General features: G+C 33.1%; 1 protein-coding gene across 3 annotated transcripts; it reads right to left on the bottom strand.

Moving 5' to 3' along the window:
• Positions 1-753: 753 nt before the first annotated feature.
• LOC124356874 (facilitated trehalose transporter Tret1-like) lies at positions 754-14,724 on the bottom strand. Of its 3 annotated transcripts, XR_006921903.1 has the most exons (3): positions 14,617-14,709; positions 2,121-5,497; positions 754-959 (listed from the first exon to the last, which is right to left on the bottom strand). XR_006921903.1 is itself a non-coding variant. In XM_046808147.1 (2 exons), the coding sequence occupies exons 1-2, from the start codon at positions 14,661-14,663 to the stop codon at positions 4,122-4,124; spliced, it is 1,395 nt and encodes a 464-aa protein (XP_046664103.1). In that variant the 5' UTR covers positions 14,664-14,724; the 3' UTR covers positions 754-4,121. The 3 variants fall into 3 exon arrangements, 2 of the variants coding, with proteins under 2 accessions (XP_046664103.1, XP_046664102.1); XM_046808147.1 differs by having other exon boundaries at positions 754-5,497; positions 14,645-14,724; XM_046808146.1 differs by having other exon boundaries at positions 754-5,497.
• Between the last annotated feature and the right edge of the window lie 5,605 nt (positions 14,725-20,329).

Genomic DNA, 20,329 nt, shown 5'->3' with positions numbered 1-20,329 from the left:
TGAAAAACGACGTAAAATAATAACTAGTATCGTAATTCAGCTATATTTTATACTAAATGGTTTAGAAAGAGTTCCTTTACTTGATACTCTGTGTGGTATATTTTCAAGCAGATACAAATAAACATTATATGGAACTTGTTGATGAAAAGTACATTTTTTGGCAGTTTTTGATTTGTTTATGCTGGTGAAAAACATATTCAAAATCAATTTTCATGTAAATATAAACTACAAGTGTTATACATCTTTGTGTTCAAACGTAAATTGTGAATCGTTTGTATATAATGAATTTCAAATATGTTACTATGGAAATTGTGAAAAATAGCCTCAAAAATATAATTTTTGTTGGACAAATTTTTTTTTCGAGGCCATTAGTAAATAATAAAATGAAAAAAAAATTTTTTGTAAGTTTTTCTTTATCATTACCATTTAGTACATATTATAGTGAACATTTAATATATAATATGTTATATTTCAGGTATATAGTATATGTTTTATGAATTAAAACAAAAAACACTGCACGTCATCATAAAAAGGCCTATTACTGTAGAGTAATATGAGTATCACTTGGAGGGTTAAGACGAAATATAGAGAGTTTTTATGTTCTTTTCTTCTATTTTTTCTGTTCTTATTGAAGATATATAATATGTATCTTTATATATATTATAATATATATATAAAATATATAAAATATACATATTATGTATATGTATATTTTTAAAAGGATTGTAAAACAAGTTAAATATGAATGTCATATCATCCGTAATATTTTTTTTTATTTTAATAAAAACGTTTATCGTTAGGCAAGGGCGCATTGATGCGGCTGTTGTGATGATGGAGTCAAGCAACTTCGAGTGTATCTGCTGTTTGGATGGGTCCCACTGAGCGATCCTGTCCTTGCAAGCAGTGATCGGAAGTCCCCGGAACAAGTACCAGAAAGGGCTTCTTAGCCCTAACTTCACCTGGTAAAATAATATATTATTTACATTTTTTATTGGATATTGTTTAATCATTTTCTGTATTGATAACTGACAATTCTTAAAACAGATGGATTGATGTAGGTTGGCTTTGCCAATTCTAGGAAAAATATAGATAGATTGTAAAATAATGTTTTCTTCCTCTTCTGAGTTTAAATTAGGTATTCATTACAGTATGAATTTCAACAAATATATTTTATCATGATCTAAATGCATTTCTTATAGTCTCCTAGGATCAGTAATTAATATATTTGTTCTGAGGTTTATAAAGAGATTGTAGTAGTGAGATGGTCCGGTATGTAAATACAGTTTAATTTCATGCACTATTATAAAGAATACAAATTTTAATTTTTTTAAGGGGTCGTATATGTATATGCTTATAAAGATACCAAGAAAAAAACAAACTTAACTATGTCAATTCGTCAATGAGTTCTCAATAACCGTCCCGTAACGTGTGGTGTCCAAAAATGGAGTATACAGAAGATAATTGTACTCAAATTAAATTTTTGCAAGGTAATGAAATCTTCTGTCCATCATAATATTTTCAAGAGCTGATCATTGTTTAAGATAGGGTCGCTCAAGGAGCTTTCCACTTTCATGAGTCCACGGTGCTGCTTTATCAAGAAGATATAAAAAATGTGAACCTAGAGTAATTGGACTGGGAGTTAGTTGCATGATAAGGTGATCATTTTCATTTATACACGTGATGTGTTCGCCAGCATTTTACGATCAATTCGAACCACCCAAGACAGTAGGTGCATTTGTAATCTAATAAGAAGTCATGACAAGAAAGCTGAAAAATCTAGCAACAACTGATATAAATTTTAAAATCTAAATGATCATCCACCTGCCGTTTCCATCAGTTTAGTATAAAGCTTTTTATGAACGGGGGGAAAGATATATTTCCAAACGATCACGAGAAACAGGATGGAAGAGTCCTCAAAATAGCCATAGAGGAGGTTAAATTATAGGGTACGTCAAAATTACGAAAGTAAATATGTTCACTAATTTGCAAATTAAAAACCACAGCAATTCAGGGTTTTTCGAAAAATTAAAGACAAATTAAATCTTTACCAACTACAAGGTGATATGAAGTACATTAATTGTGTTTCTATAACATCTATGAAATATCTTTATAGTACTCACCAATAAGTCTGATGTACTTTATAAATATATATTTTCCAAATTCTTTTTATCATCTTGGATTATTTTCCGAAGCAGGACCATTTCCTCCGATGGCACAAGAAAATACAGTGAACTTTTTCATCCTTCAGATTTTTCCTCGTTAAATTGTAATCCAACTTTTCCCAAAAGGTAATTTAAATATAAGAAATCCCAATGTGTTCTGATTGGTTAATATAAATGTTTACTTTATTATATGGTAAATAATAAACACTGTTCTACTGTAAATCTGTTCATGTTATGTAATACACTACATGTGTTGTCAAGCGATTATTAGAAAATAAGTTACCAATAAATAAAATAATTTTAAACAAAACTTAACTTTACTTAGATCTGTTAAACCTAGATGTATATAAAACATACTTGTGATACACATACTTTTAGAAGACGAAAATAGAAATAACGTTCTACTGTACGGCTGTTCATGTTGTGTAATACAATACAAGTCTTGTCAAGCGATTATTAGAAAAATAAGTTACAAATAAATATAATGATTTGAAATAAAAACTTAATTTTCCTTAGATCTGTTAAACCTAGATATCTATAAAACATACTTGTAATACACATTCTTTTGGAAGACGAAAATTCCGCAGAAGTTTTCCGTGGAGATTGTAATATGATGCATTTATTCCATGATGTAAGCAAGCTTCATGCTATTTTTTCCACGATGGTGGAGTCTATTCGCACGGAATAATGTTTTCAGTACTATTGGACGATTTATCTATAACTATTTATAAAACTATAACCTTGATAAATTGGCAAATCTACTTAAAACAAGGCCTGATGCTCAAACGTGTAATGTTTGATCTATATCAACCTATTAATCTCTATTAGGCATTCCTAAAACCAAGTCAAGCCAAGAATGTATCATATAGCAGTATAAATGTTCCTTTTGCGCTACTTAAAACCTAACTAGAAAAATTATATTCTAAGAAATCTTATTGCTTAAGAGTGTTTGAGATGGTACTAAATCTAATTACTGGTTTACAGATTTAGAAATAGGGGAGAATAAACGAATTTATCGTTGAAAATGATTCTTCTGAACTCTTACACGAATATATTCTACTGATATGTCGTGATCATAAAAGATTCTAGACATAAACCTGCCACCAATCAGTCCGAAGAAGTGATTATACAGTAACTTACGTCCAAATAGCTCATGAAACCCCCAAACCATCTAAGAAAGGAATTTCCCCTGCCTGGCCTTGATCGCTCTAAAGTAGTAATCTCTATCCCTTTTCCCAACAATGGTTGCATACTTGAGTATGCTATTGATGGCTTGGGGCCACCAATATGTATATATTCTTCTCTAATTTAAAAGAATTAGTAAATTATGTAATTTGAGAAGAAGGGAAATATTGACCCGTCTTAAAATAATTTGAGTCATATAAACATCCAAAAGAATAAATTTTGAATCAGGAACCATTTAAAGGTAATAAATAGAAATTTATCTACTAAAACTCTGCATATGGCTTTCTGTATTAATGCAAAATAAATTTGTCCTAATGGACTAAACAAATTCAGCTCTTTTGAAATTGATGGTAAACAGAGTGGAAGACATAGTGCCATATTGTTTTACGGCTCCCACTCTGTGTTTTACTTTTAACTATAGGCAGTATTATTTATTGATGTTTAATTTCAAATTTTTAGTTCGTTAATTTTTTAAAATAGATTTGTTAAAGAGTAGGCCTATTGAAACCATAAGTTTTATATACAATAGAGTCTCAAAAGGCGCTGCTAAAAACTCCTAAATATAAGGCCAAGAAATAATGTATTGAAGCAAGCATAATGGTTGGTAAGGGATTACAGCAGTATTAATAGCATCTAGGAAAAATAATAAAGAATGCGAAAGTTGACAACAAATGTACGCTGTCAACAACTAAAAATATTTTGGTAACCTTTTTCTATAATTTCAAATAGATTAATATTTGTAAAGGAAAGAATAAAAATCTACAAAGAAGAAATCTATTGTAGTTGAATATGTTCAGTAGTTCCCTTTTCTTCAGTAAGATTGTCTTCAAACCCTTTATTATTTAATATTCTCAAAATTTCACTTAAAGACTTTCCTTTTGTTTCAGGAAGATGGTAATAGAAAAATATTGAAAATGCTAAAGAGGAAACAGCGTACAACCAGAACAGCCCGTGCGGCTTCAATAAAGATTTCATTATAGGGAAACACTTTACGAAAATAAAGGCTGTGGTGCCTAAAACCATTAGAAGTTTGGCGATTGCATAACTTTTTATGTAGGTAGGAAATATTTCTCCCATGATTATAAAAGTAACTGGTGACACGCCGATCGCAAAAGCACTTACACACACAGACAGAGAAACAACAGGTGTCCACCTGAACACCGAGTCTACAGACTGGCCATGTAAAAAGAAAAGATAAGTTCCTAATACCGCTAAGGAAAAGGCCATGACCATCATAGAAGTCACCAACAAAAACTTTCTTCCTAATCTATCGACTAGAAATGAAGAAGAACAAGTAAACACAACTTGCATTGAACCCAGTAACAAAGCAGAATGGTAAGGAGTTAGAGATGTACCACACATCTCAAATATACTGACAGCGAAGCTCATAATTGCCGTGATTCCACAGATTTGTAAGGAAATCATCAGAGCTAATCCAAGAATGAAAGCCTTTGTGGTTCCTCTAGTAGCAAATAATGACATAACAGACAATTTATTATTTTTACTATTAGGTTCGTGTTTGTAAGTTGACAAAACCTTCTCCGCTTCGACTGCATCTCCTCCTTTATACCAGAAAAGTGACTTTTCTGCATTAGCAGTTTGTCCATTATTGAAAAGGAATATCGGAGATTCAGGTATCCAAATAAAGCTGAGCAAAAAAATTAACGGTATAACAATACATGCAATGGACAAACCATAATAATGAAAGTAAGTTCCTATAACATAGGAATACATCATTCCAATGTTTATAAATATCACATAAAACGATCCAAAAAAGCCACGGAGATCGTCTTGTGCCATTTCGGAAATGAATGCCGGTACAGATGCCACAGCACCATTGTTCCCAATACCGGCAATAAGTCTCGCTATTATCAGCCAATAGAAATTCTTGGCAACCATCGTTAATATCCAGTGCAGAATGAAGGGTATGGCGACTAAACACGCAGTCTTCTTTCTGCCCCAGCTGTCAGCTACGATGCCCCAGAAGAAAGACCCGAGGAACGTGCCAACAAAGTTTATGGAGCCGAGCCAAGCGACGTTGTCCTCTGTCATGGGGTCGGTACCGACAGGTGGATCTGGAGACATCAGCAAGGGTTGCATGGGTGACGTCCATCCCAAGACCGATCCACCAGTGAAGCCCAATAAGCTCGCTGCAACACAGAGTTTGTGTAAGGAGTTGGAATATATTTATTTGTCTTCGTATATAAAAAATTAGTATTGTTCAAACCTTTGTTCCTAGATGGTACACATTGTCAAAGAGTCCTGAAAAGTCTAGATTCGCTGCGTTGTGCATCGACGTCGCTTAGGGTTTCCACATTTCAAGAGAACTATTATACGGTTATTGTAATAAAATTATTATTATATTAATAATTTTTAAGAGCATTACATATTTTATAACTAATCATTTTTCTAGTAGCCATCTACATCTATTTTAAAAATGCAAAATCAAACTATCCGTAAATAAGTAACAATGCAAAAAACTATAAATGGATAACAAGTACAAAAAAAGAAATATATAAATGAACAGCAATGTTAATAAAATATTCTTAAATAAGTGACAATGCAAACAAACAAAGAATGATTAACAAGTGGCAAAGCTCTATAAAAACCAACAAAGTAAAAAAAAAAAAATAAAATAAAATAAAACATTTTACAAATACAAACTACCATCCTTAACAATAAAGAGTGAAAAACATATACAAGGTGTTTGAAAAGTCTGGGTACGGCTTAATATTTTACAAACATAGCAGATAACATCTATAAACTTTGCACAGTGTCATATGGCTATGTGAACTATTTTTCCTTGCTATTACCATGACATGCCAACCATGGGGGGACGGCCCACAGAGGAAAACATGGAAATCTTAAATTAAAGCATGGGTCGAGTGATACCTCATTTTAAAGAGCTCATTTAGTAAAGTTGAATGCAGCAAACCGCATCTCAAAAGGTTTATCCAATCAGAAATGGCGGGTTGTTTAGGTACACATTGTGAAGTACATTATGCGCTGCCATTTCTGACTGCATCGTCGTATTCTGATGCGGTAGGCGGTGTTTCACTCTACTAACCGATGTGTTTTCAATGACCTTTTTTAATTAGAAAATTATGTCATAAATTTATAAAACAATAAATACAACTAAAATGAATTCGTCGTCTTTATGTTTATGAATTAACATAGTTACACACTAGCAATGCTATTTCATTCACTATGTGAAAATACATTAGAAAGTGACATCATCCATGAATGGAAACTTTTACAATAGTAAACATCCAAGTTCCTCTTAAATAAATTAGTTTAAACATATAAAAATGTTAAAGTGGATAATATCAATAATTAAGTTCTACCATTGTTCTTTGTTGGTGAAATAGTTAATTTACCACTTAATTTAAATTAAATTTTTTTGTTATTTTTTATAAATAATAATGGTTTACTATTTCACATATTAAAATGTAATTGTACTCCGTTTGTTTACAAACTTATTTATTCTGCTATTTTCTCGTTGCCATCAACGTTAATCATAAGACAAAAGTAAAATGATTACAACCGGTCAGCCAAATCTCTTGGAGATACATACATGCACTATATATCGTATATAGAAATGAAGCTTCATAAAACATTTAAAAATTGTAGGTCAGTTTATTCTATAGATATCGCGGAGGACTATACTTACGCTCAGCCAATTAAAAACATTGCTTATTTGGACTTTATGTGTTTATAGTTAGGGAATGGTACACGAAAAACTTGTTTTAATTTTTTAATCGTCACGTATCTTTTTGATGTTTATACAGTTTATATTATCATAAGTATTTGTGTTACATAAAGTAGTTTGAAATATTTATTGACTGTGGCAATCTAATTTAGCTTTTACTAGACCACCTTGAATTATCTTATCGTTCTAGTTGCGAGCAAGGCAAAACCACTTAATCACACAATAGTTTTGAATGACAGCAAAAGATAGAAACACTTTTGCTATTTTAATAAAATGTTTACAATTGCTTACAACGAGTGATCTTTTTATATTCTTATGCAGTGTTTAAAATAACTATGCTGTAATATCCAAAGATAGTCCCGACAATTTAGCCAAAAAATAGGGGTAACTTTGCATTAATTCCCAGAAAGCTGAAAATTTGCATAGATGTTAGGGACACCATTGTTATGAAATTGTCAAAAGTCTTCATCGATCCCATGTCTGCAAGACTTTTTATTCAAGGTCAAATTTACAGTCAAGGTACAGTCTTCCTCAGTCAGCCATACTGAGCGGTTCTCTGATAAGAGCTTATCGCTACTTGTCGTGCACGTTAAAACAAGTGAGTCGTATCGGTGTGTGCGTGGTTAGCCTACTTTATATTTATTGATTATTATTATTTAGATCAAATAATTATGTCGGATAACTGTTGCGTGTGTTCCGCGCTTTGTGGTGAGTCAACTGACTCAATTAAATGTGCAGGTTCGTGTAGAAGAGAGTTCCACTTAAACTGTGTTGCGACCAAGTTTCCTGATTCCATGAAGACCCGGGACTCAAAGAGGAAGTGGTTCTGCGATGAATGCAGGAAGGCCAAGGGGACATCTAGCATCAACAGCAGCAAGTCGGGTGAGCAAGCTACCACGCTGACTAAAGAATTTATGATCGGCTTAATTGAAGCCTTTAAAAAGGAGGTTTTCGACGAACTGAAGAGCCACTCTACCCAATTCCAAGACTTTAAAACCGCCTTTGACTTTTTATCGGCTAAGCTGGACGACAGCAATAAAGATATGGCCGAAATACAAACCCAGTATAAGGAGATACGAAGGGAAAATGAAGCGTTCATGGTTCAGAATGCGCAGCTGTCACAGTGGACGCTCTGGAGACCAAGGTTAAGCTTTAGTGCAACTGATCTTCCTTATATCAATACACTGTTCCAGTTGTTTTGACTTTACGTATTCTATATTTTATTATGTTCGTATTACTGAGACGTATTTTGTTTGTGCGTAAAATACACTATTTATCACATTGCAACATTTGCCTGGAAAAAGGACAAATAAATAATGAAATATCATGCCATTTGTAAAAGCAAAACTTAAATAATGGTCGTTTTATGTATGTATAAGTATATGTTTATTTATAATTTGTATTATTTATTAGGACACTACCATACTTTTCAGGCAGTATGAATTTAAAACGCTTTTAAAGTTCTCTTCAAATGAATGATAATCCTGTATTTGATAATTTAGAAAATAGTTTTTTGACTGTGATTTAAATGACATACGCTTAGTGCATGTAAACATACGTAGTCTAAGGGAGAACTTTAACTTATTTTTGGGTTTAATTAATAATTTAATTGAACAAAGTAGCATCAATTTTATTGCAATGAGCGAAACTTGGATAACTGAAGCGGAGTTAAAGTTTTATCATATTCCAGGCTATTCTTGTTGTAACGAGACGTACAGGGCGGGGGGTCACTCTTGTACGTCCACAACGATGTCAGAGCTGGTCCCGTCGTCTGTCGACTCAAGTCAGCTGATTGTACGCTTATCAATTTTATGGTCAACAAAACTCCGTTTTCGATCGCTGATGTTTACAGATTGCAGGCGTTTAATGTGACACAGTTCTTAGACGAATTTACTTCACTACTACCTTTACTGAATTGTAACTCAATTATCATTGGTGATATTAATATTGACATATCTGAAAACGCTTCCCACTTATTGAATAATCATGGCTTTGAATCACTTATAAATACAGCTACACGAGTCATACATTATCTCAAACCTGCATCGATCATATCTTGGTAAGATTATTTATTTTGCCGTAACCGATCACTACGCCATTGGATTAACTTTCTCACTTAAAAGTCATAATGGACTGACAAGCAAAAATAATAAAACCTTTCCAGATTAACCTCTAAAACAGACAATTGACTTCGATAAGGTACGAACGGACCTTCAAAATGTAGACTGGAATCAACTACTGGTATGTAATGACACCAATGTTAGATTTAATAATGATCATAATACAAGTACTTCTTGTTTATAGCTAGTACGAAAACAAATTCTAAAAGTAAAAAGTTACTAACAGCTAGGAGAACAAGTCCGTGGATGACTGAATCATTACTTAACCGACTTAAAAAGAGGCAGGATTTGTAAAAACAACTGAAAGGACGTCCGTATGATGTTGGTTTTAGGAATTATTTTAGTGTATTTAAAACCAAACTTTCAGACGATCTCGATAAACGGAAAAATTAATATTATGTACAGCTTTTCCAAAATTGTGGAGGGAGACAGGGAGATCAATGGAAGTTGATAAATAATCTGTTAGGAAAAATAAAACAAATTATTAAGAAAATTTCGTTGGATTGTGGGAGAGTATTAGAAAATGATGCGGAAATTGCTAACGAACTAAATAATTACTTTTTGAGTACTGCTTTTACTTATAGAAACTTGGGCAATTCTTAAGAACTATTAAATGTACATTACCAGAATAATTCCATGTTTATGAATCCTGTTCATAAAATTGAGATTGAAAATATTAAAAAGTCTATGCATAATAAAAAGTCAACTGGTTTTGACAACTTCAATGTAATTATATTAAAAAACATAATTCATATTATTGCTGAACGTCTCGCAAACATAATTAATATAAGCTTTTGTCATGGAATGTTTTCCCGAAATGTTAAAAACAATCAATAGTTGTGCCAATATTTAAGGGGGGGAACAATGAGTCGATTGATTAATATACGCCAGTTACTCTCCTTTCTATTTTCTAAAAAAGTTTTGAAAAGGTTGTTAGATTAAGTTTTTTAAGCTTCCTTGAATCAAATAAATTTTTCTCAAATAATCAATTCGGTTTTAAGAAAGGTACAAGCACTGAGGACGCTGTCGAAAAACTCATGCACAACATTTATTCCAACTTAAATTCAAACATGAAGGTATCAGGACTATTTATTGATTTTAAAAGTCCTTTCGATTTGGTTCGTCACGGTTTTCTGTTATCAAAACTTAAATTTGCCGGAATCAGAGGCCCGATACTTAATTGGTTTAGAACTTTTTTAGAAAACCGTACACAAGTTCGCGTAAATTCTTGCCTATGTGAGGAAAGATTTACTAGTCTTGGAGTCCCGCAAGAGTCAGTTCTTTCGGCAGATCTTTTTTCTCTCTTTATCAATGACCTTCTATCGGAACCCTTTTGTGGTGAAATAATAGAGTTTGCAGGTGACATTGCCTTCGTTTACTCTTCTGAAGGGTGGGATGGTATTAGGGAATCAATCAATCATGACTTGTGTAATATTGCGAAAGTGGTGTGATAGAAATGCAATGGTGGTAAATGCGACAAAAACAAATATAATTAATTTTGATTTGATTGGTTTCAATTTTAACTATATTTTCAAATATCATGCGAACAGTTGCTCTGATTTAGCTCGCTGTAACTGCGATGAAATAGAACAAGTGAATGAGATTAAATATTTGGGAATTGTTTTAGATAATAAAATTACGTGGAAACCTCACATAAATAAGTTACATTCAGAAGATAGGAAATCAATCAGAACATTTTACTTTCTAAGAAATATTTGCAATGCCCAGTGTTTAAGATCGTTATACTTTGCGTTAATTAACTCTTAATTAGATTACAGTATGGGATTCAATTTTGGGGGGGTACCCGTGACGTTCTAATTAATAAACTGTTTGTAACCCAAAAATATTTCATCCGAATAATCTCATTCAAAAATCAAAGAGATCACACAGAACATGTTTTCAAGCAATTAAAAATACTACCAATTAAAAATCTTTTTGTTTTCAAGTTTTACGGTTATTTTTTAAAGTGAGCGGTAACAGAGGAACCGAAAACTTAATATAAAACCAGAAGTACATCAAGGCGTCTTTTTATTAAACCTAAGGTAAATAAATCGTTCTTTTTAAAAACATTTAAAAAATATCTAGGGCCAACATTTTTTAACCTGTTGCCTGATTAAATTAAAGAAATTAATAGTTTCAATTTATTTGCAAAAAGTATTAAAGATTGGCTTCATAGTGTTGACAATTGAAATTTTCTTTTCTATATGTATATATGTATATATATATATATATAATTATGATTGAACCAAATATATATATATATATATATATATATATAATTATGATTGAACCAAATATATATATATATATGTGTATTATAATTATGGACACCTGTTTATTTTACAATTTTTGGTTCAATCATAATTTGTTAGTGAGTATACTGCACATTGATATTTTGCTGCTATTATATTATATTTTTTATTATATTTTTAGATATTTTTATTTTGAAGAAATGTTTTAAGTTAATAGTATGTGTTCACGCGCTGCTGAAGCCGTCAGTTCTAGTGTAATGTTTGGAAGACTAATAATTAAGTTGTAGTGTTAATGTTTTTTCCCATAGATTAATTTATTTTATAAGTACATGTGTCTGTTAATTTCCATACCCATCGCCTACTGGAGATTAGATGGTTATTTTTGTTCCGATATTTCTTATGTATATATTGTATGTAAAAATGGAAATAAATAAATATTCTATTCTATTCTAATTTCACAAAAATTGGTTTTTTGAATTTTTCGGCGAAACGGTTTGTTTTATGAAATAATATGTGAAACAAAAATTGCAGATCATGCAATTATCTACAAAAATGCTCCTTGTACTTTTTTTCATAACACTACCAATTTTTGAGAAAAAACAATTATAAACTTTCTTACGCTGTATTGTCCATAATAAAAACGACTAAGCTGCCTATGATATCATTGGGCGTGTAATATAAGTAAAACTATAAGTCTGCGTGACTAATACATTCATATTGACCGATAATTCCTAATTTTAAAGGACCATGTGTCCTTTGAACAATATCTGCCTGTCATTCCATTGTTCGAATGGCCGTTCCGGCTACCTGCTTTTCTGAGGTCGCACGAAATCACCGTTAGTCTTTAAAATTCCTTCGTAGTGAAAAAACGTAGTTATTTCAAATATTCTAAAGTTTGTGCTGTATTCGCTTTTTGTTGAAAATATGTCGCAATAGTGTTTTATTTGCACTAAATATTTATCTTCAAGTGAATGTGTTATTGTTGATCGCGGTATGAAGACGTTACTCAACGCGAGTATTCAAGGGGGGGAGTCAATTTACTGATTACTTGAAGAATGTAAACTCAGCGACAAATCATGTGCAGTGTCGCAAACAATACAATAGAAAAGGGTACAATTGCAGCAGCAAAACGGCAACATGAAGAGGAATCAGCTAGTACATCTCAAAAAGTCCTCCTCGTACTATAACACATGTAAGTGAGTCATATTTTTCTTTTAAAAATTGTTGTTTATTTTTCGGCGACAAGTTGAGCGAGGAATACAAAAAGAAACAAGCACAGAAATATCGTCGTAAAATTTGTAACGCTATAACTTTTTCATTTAAAGACTCAATTATGAAAGCAGCTTAGTCTCGTTCTGATGACACCACAAAAACTATTGTTGCTAGTATCGGGTTTGAACAAAATTTAGTTGCTGCTGAAGCTAAGTAATATAATGATTGTTTTGTATCAGTTTTAAAGCCGACCACTCGAGGCTAAGTCGGCCTTCATCAAGATGAAACATTGTATCTCGCCATGGGAGAAATATTTTCATATATTGAAAGTAGTGATGACTGCCAGTTTACCTTAGAAGAATTAGAAAATATTTGTAACAACGTAAGTGTTGATAACAGAAAAATTACGATTGAAGTTAAATTGTGGTAATATAATCATTATTACTCAGAAACTAGGACAATTAACCTTTTATGTTTTCTTGTTAATTATCTTGATGTTATCAATCAAGCTTGGAGTGAAAAAAACCTAAAGGCAAAGACAAATTACTTTACTTATATTTTTCAAAACAAACACGTAATAAAAAACGTGTGCAATTAGCCTGCCTTCCTCCAACCGCGGCTTTCGCTCACCAACAGTTTTATCGTGTATATTACTAGGTTCAGGTGTGGCTTGGTAATCAACTAGACCCAGAACAATGGGGTAGGAAGCATGTCAATAATGCATTGGAACCAACCCACACGATTCTTCCACCTGCACCAGAAAACCTCCTTAATTCTGTTCTTTGGAACTGCAAAAAGGGGTGTAACTTAAGATACGGCTGCAAAAAAGTAGGCTTATTTTGTTCACTAGCGTGCATAACTTGTCAAGGCCAATCGTTTTCAAATGTTGAATCTCCAAGAGAAGAAGGTTTTTACATGAACGACGAAACAACTTATGTATCGCTGTTAGTACAATTTACGTCTACTCAAGAAGATGAGTAAGAATAAAAAAAAATAGAGAGAGAGAGAGAGAGGGAGAGAGGGAGGGAGAGAGAGAGAGAGAGAGAGAGAGAAGGGGAGAGGAGAGAGGGAGAGAGGGAGAGAGGAGAGAGAGAGGAGAGAGAGAGAGAGAGAGAGAGAGGAGGAGAGAGAGAGAGAGAGAGAGAGAGAGAGAGAGAGAGAGAGAGAGGAGAGAGAGAGAGAGAGAGAGAGAGGAGAGGAGAGAGAGAGAGAGAGAGAGAGAGAGAGAGAGAGAAATAATTAAAGACGATGATGATGAATAAAATATGTTTACAATCAAGTATAACGGGACTTGTCACTCGAGCTGTACCTGATCGACAACGACCACACTGACAAGAGTGCAACGACTGAAAAGAAGAAGAATAACCAAAGACTCAATTTTACTGGCATAGACTGTGGAATAGGGCTACCGGGGAAACCACATTCAAAAAATCGCGCTAGGTACACTACTCCATAGGTGGCGTGGAAACGTGTGTATATTATAAACAATGCAGCATAAGAAACTTTTTTAATTGATTTTTCTCAAAAATGATTAGTGTTATGAAAAAAGCATAAGGAGAATTTTTGTAGATAATTGCATGATCTACAATTTTTTTAGATATATTTTTTCATTAAACTAACCGTTTTACTGAAAAACTCAAAAAACCTATTTTTGGGAAATTTGACCTTGAATAAAAACATTTGTAGACATGGGATCGATGGGAACTTTTCACAATTTCATAAAAATGGTTTTCCTAACATCTATGCAAATTTTCAGATTTCTGGGAATTTTTGCAAGGGTCAATGTCTAAAGTGACCGGACTAAAGAAAGAAATAGACTGGGCTTAGGTAAGCGGAATGCGAAGCCAGGTCGGGAGGAAATACATAAGTCAACCAGTATCTGGCATCGCACCTTAGTATTTCACAATTTAATTACTGTAAATAATTAAAGTATAATAATATAATAATTCAATTAGAGTCTTATAATACTTATTTACCCACAAATGCCGCCACGAACTGTCTAACCTTGGCTGTACGCCGGCATCTCTCCGTCTCGGGATCATGATCTGGCATAGTGCAGACTGAGCTGGTACAGCACCTCAACTTGGTGATAAGGATACTTATCAATCAGTTCTTGATAATCTCAACTGGCTTGATCATTGAGTACTTATGACAAGTGTCTGAGCCTTGTGTACGTGTTGGATTATTTTACTATGTGACACAAACACGACGTCACTAATCGTTACGTGCATTTATCAGATTTTGTTTCCTGATCTTTGAAATGGGTAAAATCAATAACTAGAGGCATCTAGAAATTGGGAGTAATTAGTTTTTAAACCATAAATTATAAGAAAAATAGGATCAAGAATTCATAATCAGACGTGCTAGACACAAAAAGAAAAGAGCCAATGAGATCATCAAGAGCCTGTAAATTTAAGTTTGATATAACATATAAAGTTTGATGTACCATCATTGTATGAGCACAAAATAAAGTTATGCAATTTCTTTCTTGATAGTTATCGATATTTCAATACCTAAGTATGCTTTTTTCAATCAGCTGTTGCCGTAAAACACAGTTTCAATGTCCAAACATACACTGAAGACTGATTCGGAACATCTTTCCACAAACAATAAAATCTTTATGAGTGTTGTTTTTACTTACGTGTTGAACTGTTTTGTCAATATTTAACAATTATTATACTGTTATAAAGTAGATAATAATAACTAATAAGAGGAATGCACTCTTATTTTGTCTTTATAAATAAAACAGATACACGTAGGCTACATAGGCCTATTTTAAATTTAATATCATTTAATATTATCTTACAATGATTTACTATAGGATAAGTCCTAGCAATTTGGTCGGCAAATGTCGACCTATTGTGATCTTTGTACCGTAGATAAGTTTTAGTATTTAGTTTTTTTATTGGTGCAGCTTTTTTAGTTAGTGGAGTTGACATACAACAGTGAGGTTGTGCTCTGGTATGATAATGTGTTAGTTACTCATCTGATAAACAGATCAGATTGCAGAAATCAAAATGTAGTGTTACTGATATTTTGGACCACTAAATAATCTTTGCAAACAATCCAGTTTCCTTTACAGTCTATTACTATTGTGCAGGCAGTGCCAGTTGTTTTGGTTCTTAGAATGATGAGGCTGGTGTTAAAATCCATTTACAAGTTTTGCAGTTCATAAACCGTTGTAAATTGTCTACAAATTGGTCTATCGAACGGCAAATATGCTATATTATTTGAAAAAAAAAAAATACTTCCTAAAATACCTCAGGAAGGAAGGATAATAGAGACAGGTTGTAAATAATCAAAAAAAGAAATATCTTGATTTAAAATGATTGGGTAAAGCCGTATAAAAGCTGGCATCCTGCGATAAAATGCCGTATTGATCACTGATGCTTATGTTGATCGTGGGTTGATTATTTCCTGATCACGATGCTGCCCCTCACTCCGAAACTCACTTAAACAGTCGGACATAAGTATTAACAGGTTCGGTTTTAAATTAGTTGTTTACTAAAAATGTTTCTAAAAAGTAAGGCCAACAGTTTTTTTTTTTTAATTTAGTAATTATTAGCTTACATAGCGTATCTTCGTGTATTCTTAATAATTGCTTATAATATTGCAAAATATACTTCATTCTTGTTAGTTTTGCTGTTTTATTGTTGATTTGTTATTGCTTATAGCTTTTTTGATGGTATTGGTGTTAATCTAAATGAATAATTATGAATATTATACAGGGATCTAGAAAATGTTCAGACATTAATATACATGTTTATATAAGTTATAAGGTTTTATTTATTATTATTTATAGAAGTTACTTTATCATATGTTAAGTATAAAATACAAAAAGTTCCTATGTTTTACTAGAAGAAACATATTGTCTCATAAGATTCACTCGTTTTATGTAGTAATCAATAATTTATTTCAAATTGACGATGTGCTGTACTCAAATTTCAGTTAATTCTTAAATTTTTATCATTAAAAAGTGTAAAAATGTAAAATCTTATAATGTCTCTAGTTTTACTGATGGCTTCCAGGAATCTTTCTCGTCTTGTACAATGGTGGAGACCTTCCCAATTATACATATACATGCACAACCTACTTGGGAGTTCAGACATCATGAGAGGATATACAAGTACGACGTGATTAGAGTTGATTAGAGAAAATGTGTGATGCGGATAATGTACTCATATATACTGTGCGAATTTCTCATATTGTACATTAACAGTTAAGGCATGCTTGTAATAAAAGTCCACGATGCAATAATCATGTCAAATGAGTTAAAAGAACTCTTTACACATAGTTCCACGCATATATGATCTAAAGAATTATGTAATGCCCTACTGGGGCATCTAAACATATCCAATATTTGTAACGAAAATTGACTCTTTCATTTCAAACTTTGTAGTTCGTAGTACTCGAGGGATATTATGCTTCGGTGTTGAAAGTTTAGAACTATGAATTCAATTTAATTATGTTGAACTAAAAGGTTAAAAATTCCACGGAATAATAATGGTGTCTCCCAAACCACCCAACCCAAAAGTTTCAACAAAAGAACTCCACTTAAACTTACATGAAATCAAGGTTTAGGTGGATGTACGTTGTCTTCCCTCATAGAGGTGCTTAACCTTAGTACATTTCTTATGTATCTTTAAAATCTCATTTCACATATCCATCTCCATTCACCTGACATGAAGGAGGCGTTACCATATGTGCATTAGGAATAGTGGCGTTAGGATGGTTGAGCGAGCCTTACTCTGCATCACACACAATGATGACTGAGAGGAGGAAGATGAATTGACAGATCAGCTAAGAACAGTTAGTGGAAGAGCCGAAGGCCTCGTGGCGCTCTGATTGTGTTGGTCAGGCGAGACACCCTGCATCACATAATGGTGACAGAGGGGAGGAGGATGAATTGACGGAGCAGCTAAGGACAGTTAGTGGAAGAGCCGCAGGCCTCTTGGCGCTCTGGTTGTGTTGGTCAAACTAGACACCCTCCATCACTCGCAATGGCAACAGTGGGGAGGAGGATGAATTGACGGAGCAGCTAAGGACAGTTACTGGAAGAGCCGCAGGCCTCTTGGCGCTCTTATTGTGTTGGTCAAACGAGACACCCTCCATCACTCGCAATGGCAACAGAGGGGAGGAGGATGATTTGACGGAGCAGCTAAGGACAGTTAGTGGAAGAGCCGCAGGCCTCTTGGCGCTCTGATTGTGTTGGTCAAACTAGACACCCTCCATCACTCGCAATGGCAACAGAGGGGAGGAGGATGAATTGACGGAGCAGCTAAGGACAGATAGTGGAAGAGCCGCAGGCCTCTTGGCGCTCTTATTGTGTTGGTCAAACGAGACACCCACCATCACTCGCAATGGCAACAAAGGGGAGGAGGATGAATTGACGGAGCAGCTAAGGACAGTTAGTGGAAGAGCCGCAGGCCTCTTGTCGCTCTGATTGTGTTGGTCAAACTAGACACCCTCCATCACTCGCAATGGCAACAGAGGGGAGGAGGATGATTTGACGGAGCAGCTAAGGACAGTTAGTGGAAGAGCCGCAGGCCTCTTGGCGCTCTGATTGTGTTGGTCAAACGAGACACCCACCATCACTCACAATGGCAACAAAGGGGAGGAGGATGAATTGACGGAGCAGCTAAGGACAGTTAGTTGAAGAGCCGCAGGCCTCGTGGCGTTCTGTTGCGCTGATCAAACGAGACACCCTCCATCACTCGCAATGGCAACAAAAGGGAGGAGGATGAATTGACAGAGCAGCTAAGGACAGTTAGTGGAAGAGCCGCAGGCCTCTTGGCGCTCTGATTGTGTTGGTTGAGCGAGACTCACTCTTTATCAATCACAATGGGGACAGCTCATATCTCAATAATGACGCAAAAGTCATTATTGCAGTTGATTACTAAACATATCATTTTATATTTAACTTTATTTATGTATTGGCATAAAAATACACTCTTATCTTGTTTAGTGCAATTATAGATTTATTCATTTCTAAAGACGACAAAATACTCATTTTAAAACATTTATTACTAAATCCAAGAAGTGGACTTGTAACAGTGAATTATATTTCTATTTAACTCTCAATTATATTTCCTAACATTTTCAAACACAACCTTTAACTCGTCATTTCTAAATTCAATGTTAGTGCTCTTTGTCATTAATTAAATAAAAGGATCAGTCATGTATGGTTTATAATCTTAGAAAAACAAAATTTTCGTAGATCGTAGAAAAGGAATATGAACATACTATTTGTAAAAGTATTAAACAGCACATTTCACATTGAGTGTCGTATAGCGTAAAATGATTTATGAAATATTAAGACATATTGTAGTTGTATAATGCAATTGTGAATAAACAACTTTACATGTTCTTATCGTTCTACTTGCGAGTAAGATAACACTCAAGCACATATTTGTCTTAAATGACAGATAATTTTACTAAAATACTTTCGTCTATTTGAAATTTTGTTATTAATTTCTACATAAATTTCAAAATTTATTATGATGATGCTTTGATATTTTTCACATTAACTTAGCTACATGAATTGATATAGTTCTGTATCATGTTGTTTTACTACACTGTCACATTTGGTAGCTTCCCAAAAAATAGAAAATATATTCGAAGATTATTTCATTATAGTATAGTACTAACTAAATGATTATATAATGTAATAATTTGCTAATGTATGAACTGAGTACTATACCAAAGGTTGAGTATAACACTAAGTACAATACTAATATACAGAAGAGATAATACTTATTTGTTGGAGCTATGAGAAATAATGCGTCAATTTTTCATAATTACTTCCTCTATTTATTGAGCGAAACATTGAGGTTGGATGGTGGAGAGATAGTGAGATGGCCTTGACATCACTAACTCCGCCTCTTTAATAAAGTAATTTTTCATTTGATTAAATTTACCTAAAGGTTTGATTCCAATAGTAATTCTATATAGAATCTAACCTGTACTTTAATTTAACACTACTATTTAATGATACTATCGATACAAAAAATAGTATTGTTGGAATTAGTACAAAACAGACTTTTATTCTTGTTCGCATGTGTACTTTAGAAGATAAAAAACACTATAAATACCAGCTTATATCCTAGCTACTGTGTCAATATGTGCTTTTCAATATTTCTGGAAAATAACACTTATTTTAAAAATGGCATTTTTACTCACTACAGTGGCCGATAAACCCCTATATTTCACTACCACCAACGTTTGAAATTCTTTCAATATGTCTATTGCCATCTTTAAGTTTGTTTCTTAATCAGTTATTAGCATGAACACTAAAGTACCCGATGTAGTGTTCAACATTCCTAAGTTTTTTTAAGGCAAAAATATATGTTATGGACATCCCAAAAATACAGCACAATAACATCATACATTTTAGTACATTTTACTCTCATTAACTACCATTATTGTTATATCTTCCAGTCTATTAAACATCGGTTAATCATTTATGTCTAAAAACTGGAAAATCTAAAACACGTTAAAAATATTAATATAGATTATTGTATACTTAAAACTAAGTATTCTTAATTTTTGTAAAATTTGTAAATTGATGTCTCTTAGTGAAAATGTTGTTCGTTGAATGAAAAGAATAGTGGACATATTTTATTAGCTGATGTTTGATTAAACTAGAAGCTGACTTATGTTTGCTGATTGCTAAGTAGTGACAGTTCAATC

Source organism: Homalodisca vitripennis, chromosome 3 (genome assembly GCF_021130785.1).
Source record: "Homalodisca vitripennis isolate AUS2020 chromosome 3, UT_GWSS_2.1, whole genome shotgun sequence".
NCBI lineage: Eukaryota > Metazoa > Arthropoda > Insecta > Hemiptera > Cicadellidae > Homalodisca > Homalodisca vitripennis.
This window is presented reverse-complemented; position numbering and strand designations above follow the sequence as displayed.

Coding starts and splice junctions, on each gene's coding strand:
- LOC124356874 (XM_046808146.1), bottom strand. CDS start 14,692: ATGCCAGATCATGATCCCGAGACGGAGAGATGCCGGCGTACAGCCAAG. Junction 5,498..14,616: donor GTTCGTGGCGGCATTTGTGG/GTAAATAAGTAT, acceptor TCTGTGTTGCAG/CGAGCTTATTGGGCTTCACT.